General features: G+C 46.9%; 1 protein-coding gene across 1 annotated transcript; it reads left to right on the top strand.

The window, feature by feature from the left end:
* Positions 1 to 301: 301 nt before the first annotated feature.
* LOC128469259 (oocyte zinc finger protein XlCOF8.4-like) lies at positions 302 to 1,484 on the top strand. The gene is made up of 3 exons (XM_053451084.1): positions 302 to 325; positions 407 to 530; positions 643 to 1,484. Exons 1-3 carry the CDS (start codon positions 302 to 304, stop codon positions 1,482 to 1,484), a joined length of 990 nt encoding a protein of 329 aa, XP_053307059.1.
* Positions 1,485 to 1,887: the final 403 nt, after the last annotated feature.

Below are 1,887 nucleotides of genomic sequence, written 5' to 3'. Positions count from 1 at the left end.
ACAATTTGTAATTCATATTTACCCAAGAAGCCAAAGTGCTGGTCAACCTGAAATTCAAAGAAGTACAAAACTGTACTTTAGGACTTTGTGAGAATATCTACTGGGAGCAGGAGGCTGAACGCCTTTCATTATGTGTTTCTCGCACTCTCTTTAGGATTATATTATTGTGAAGAAACGTGGAGACCCCGTCATGTGTAAAAGAAGTCACTATGAGTCAGACGGACCCCCCAGCCCGGTGCCTTTACCTCACTCGCTGATCCACGAGAGGAACAACAAGCAGATCTTGGAACTGACCGACAAGATGATGTCCCTGCTGACTGGAGAGGTGAGCGGTGCTGGGAACGGGACGTTATACAGTAACACCGAGGCGTGTGTCTGGATGGTGACGGCTCATTGTGTGTCTCAGGTTCCTGTGAGGTGTGATGATGTCACCGTCTATTTCTCCATGGAGGAGTGGGAGTATTTAAAAGGACACAAGGAGCTTTACAGGGGCGTGATGATGGAGACCCACCAGCCGCGCGGCTCTCCGGGTAATACGATGACTGATCTCTGGCCTGTTTGTCACAAGCAGTGCTGTCTCCGTGATCTTCAGGTGGATTAATATCTAGAGTTGGGTTTAATTTCTTTTATTTTTTTATTCAGTAACTGAATCTGCCTCCGGCGACATCTTCGTTAATTCCGGGGATTGTGGGAATGAAGAGAAACGCGACCTTCTTCAAACAGACCCTCAGAATGTGAATATAGAAAGTGCGACGACGAGAGAGTCTTTGGAAGATATTACAGGGCAGTCAGACCGCGACGCTCACACATCACAAGAACCTGCGCGGCGGACTCCTGCTCATACATCGCCGACCCCCGTCACTCGGGAAGATCCGGCAGATGCTCTGACAGAACCCGCGCCCGCGGACTGCACGCCGTCTTGTATTAAAGAGGAAGCGGCTTCCTGCGATGACTGTGACGACACGGACGGGGAGGCTGATTATATAGCAGTTCGTATCTCAGAGGAACCAGACCCAGAGGAGACACAGAGACAATGTGACATGAAGAAGAAACCGTTCTCCTGTCCCGAATGTGGGAAGTGCTTTACCGCGCGCTCAGCTCTTGCCCATCATCGGAAGATTCACACGGGCAAAAAGCCATTTTCATGCCCCCTATGCGGGAAAACTTTTACCTGTAAGTTTGTCCTCATTACCCACCAGCGGATTCACACGGGAGAGAAGCCCTTCGCGTGTTCAGAATGCGGGAAGTGCTTCAACCAGAGCTCACACCTCATTATCCATCAGCGAGTCCACACTGGTGAGAAGCCCTATTCCTGCTCGGAGTGCGGGAAGAGCTTCTCCCACAGCTCGTCTCTCGTGAAGCATCAGCGGATCCACACGGGGGAGAAGCCGTATTCCTGTTCTCAGTGCGGAAAATGTTTCACCCAGAGAAATGGTTTAAATAAACACTATAAGATTCACATCAGGGAGCTGTCACAGTTATGACATCACAGATTCAACATGAAACTGAAGTTTTTCCCATACCTCAAAAAATAACGATATTGCAAGCTGGATATTCCCAGAATATTTGCCTCCTCTGCATTTTGGGCTCTTGATATAGAACAAGAGGAATCAAAAGAATCTCCACTTGATACAAAACCTTTTTTGGGGTAGTTTGTTTTAAACGCTAGTATCAGATTCAGATTGTTTTCTAAAAAATTGCTTTTTTATATAAAAAAAAAGTTTTCATTTATGTATAATATGTTTGTGAACAACTGCATAATTCCTGATTATTCTGATTTTTTGTCAGCACTTTATTGAGGGGTTTACAGGTTGTCCTGAAAGGCTCGTTCACAGGCAGAAGACGCGTGCGTTGGTTAGGAAAGAGTTAATCTGACTGGAGTCGGCC

Source organism: Spea bombifrons, chromosome 11, assembly GCF_027358695.1.
Source record: "Spea bombifrons isolate aSpeBom1 chromosome 11, aSpeBom1.2.pri, whole genome shotgun sequence".
In the NCBI taxonomy this organism is placed as follows: domain Eukaryota; kingdom Metazoa; phylum Chordata; class Amphibia; order Anura; family Pelobatidae; genus Spea; species Spea bombifrons.
Note: the sequence above shows the minus strand (reverse complement) of the source record. Positions and strands in the feature narration are given on the sequence as shown.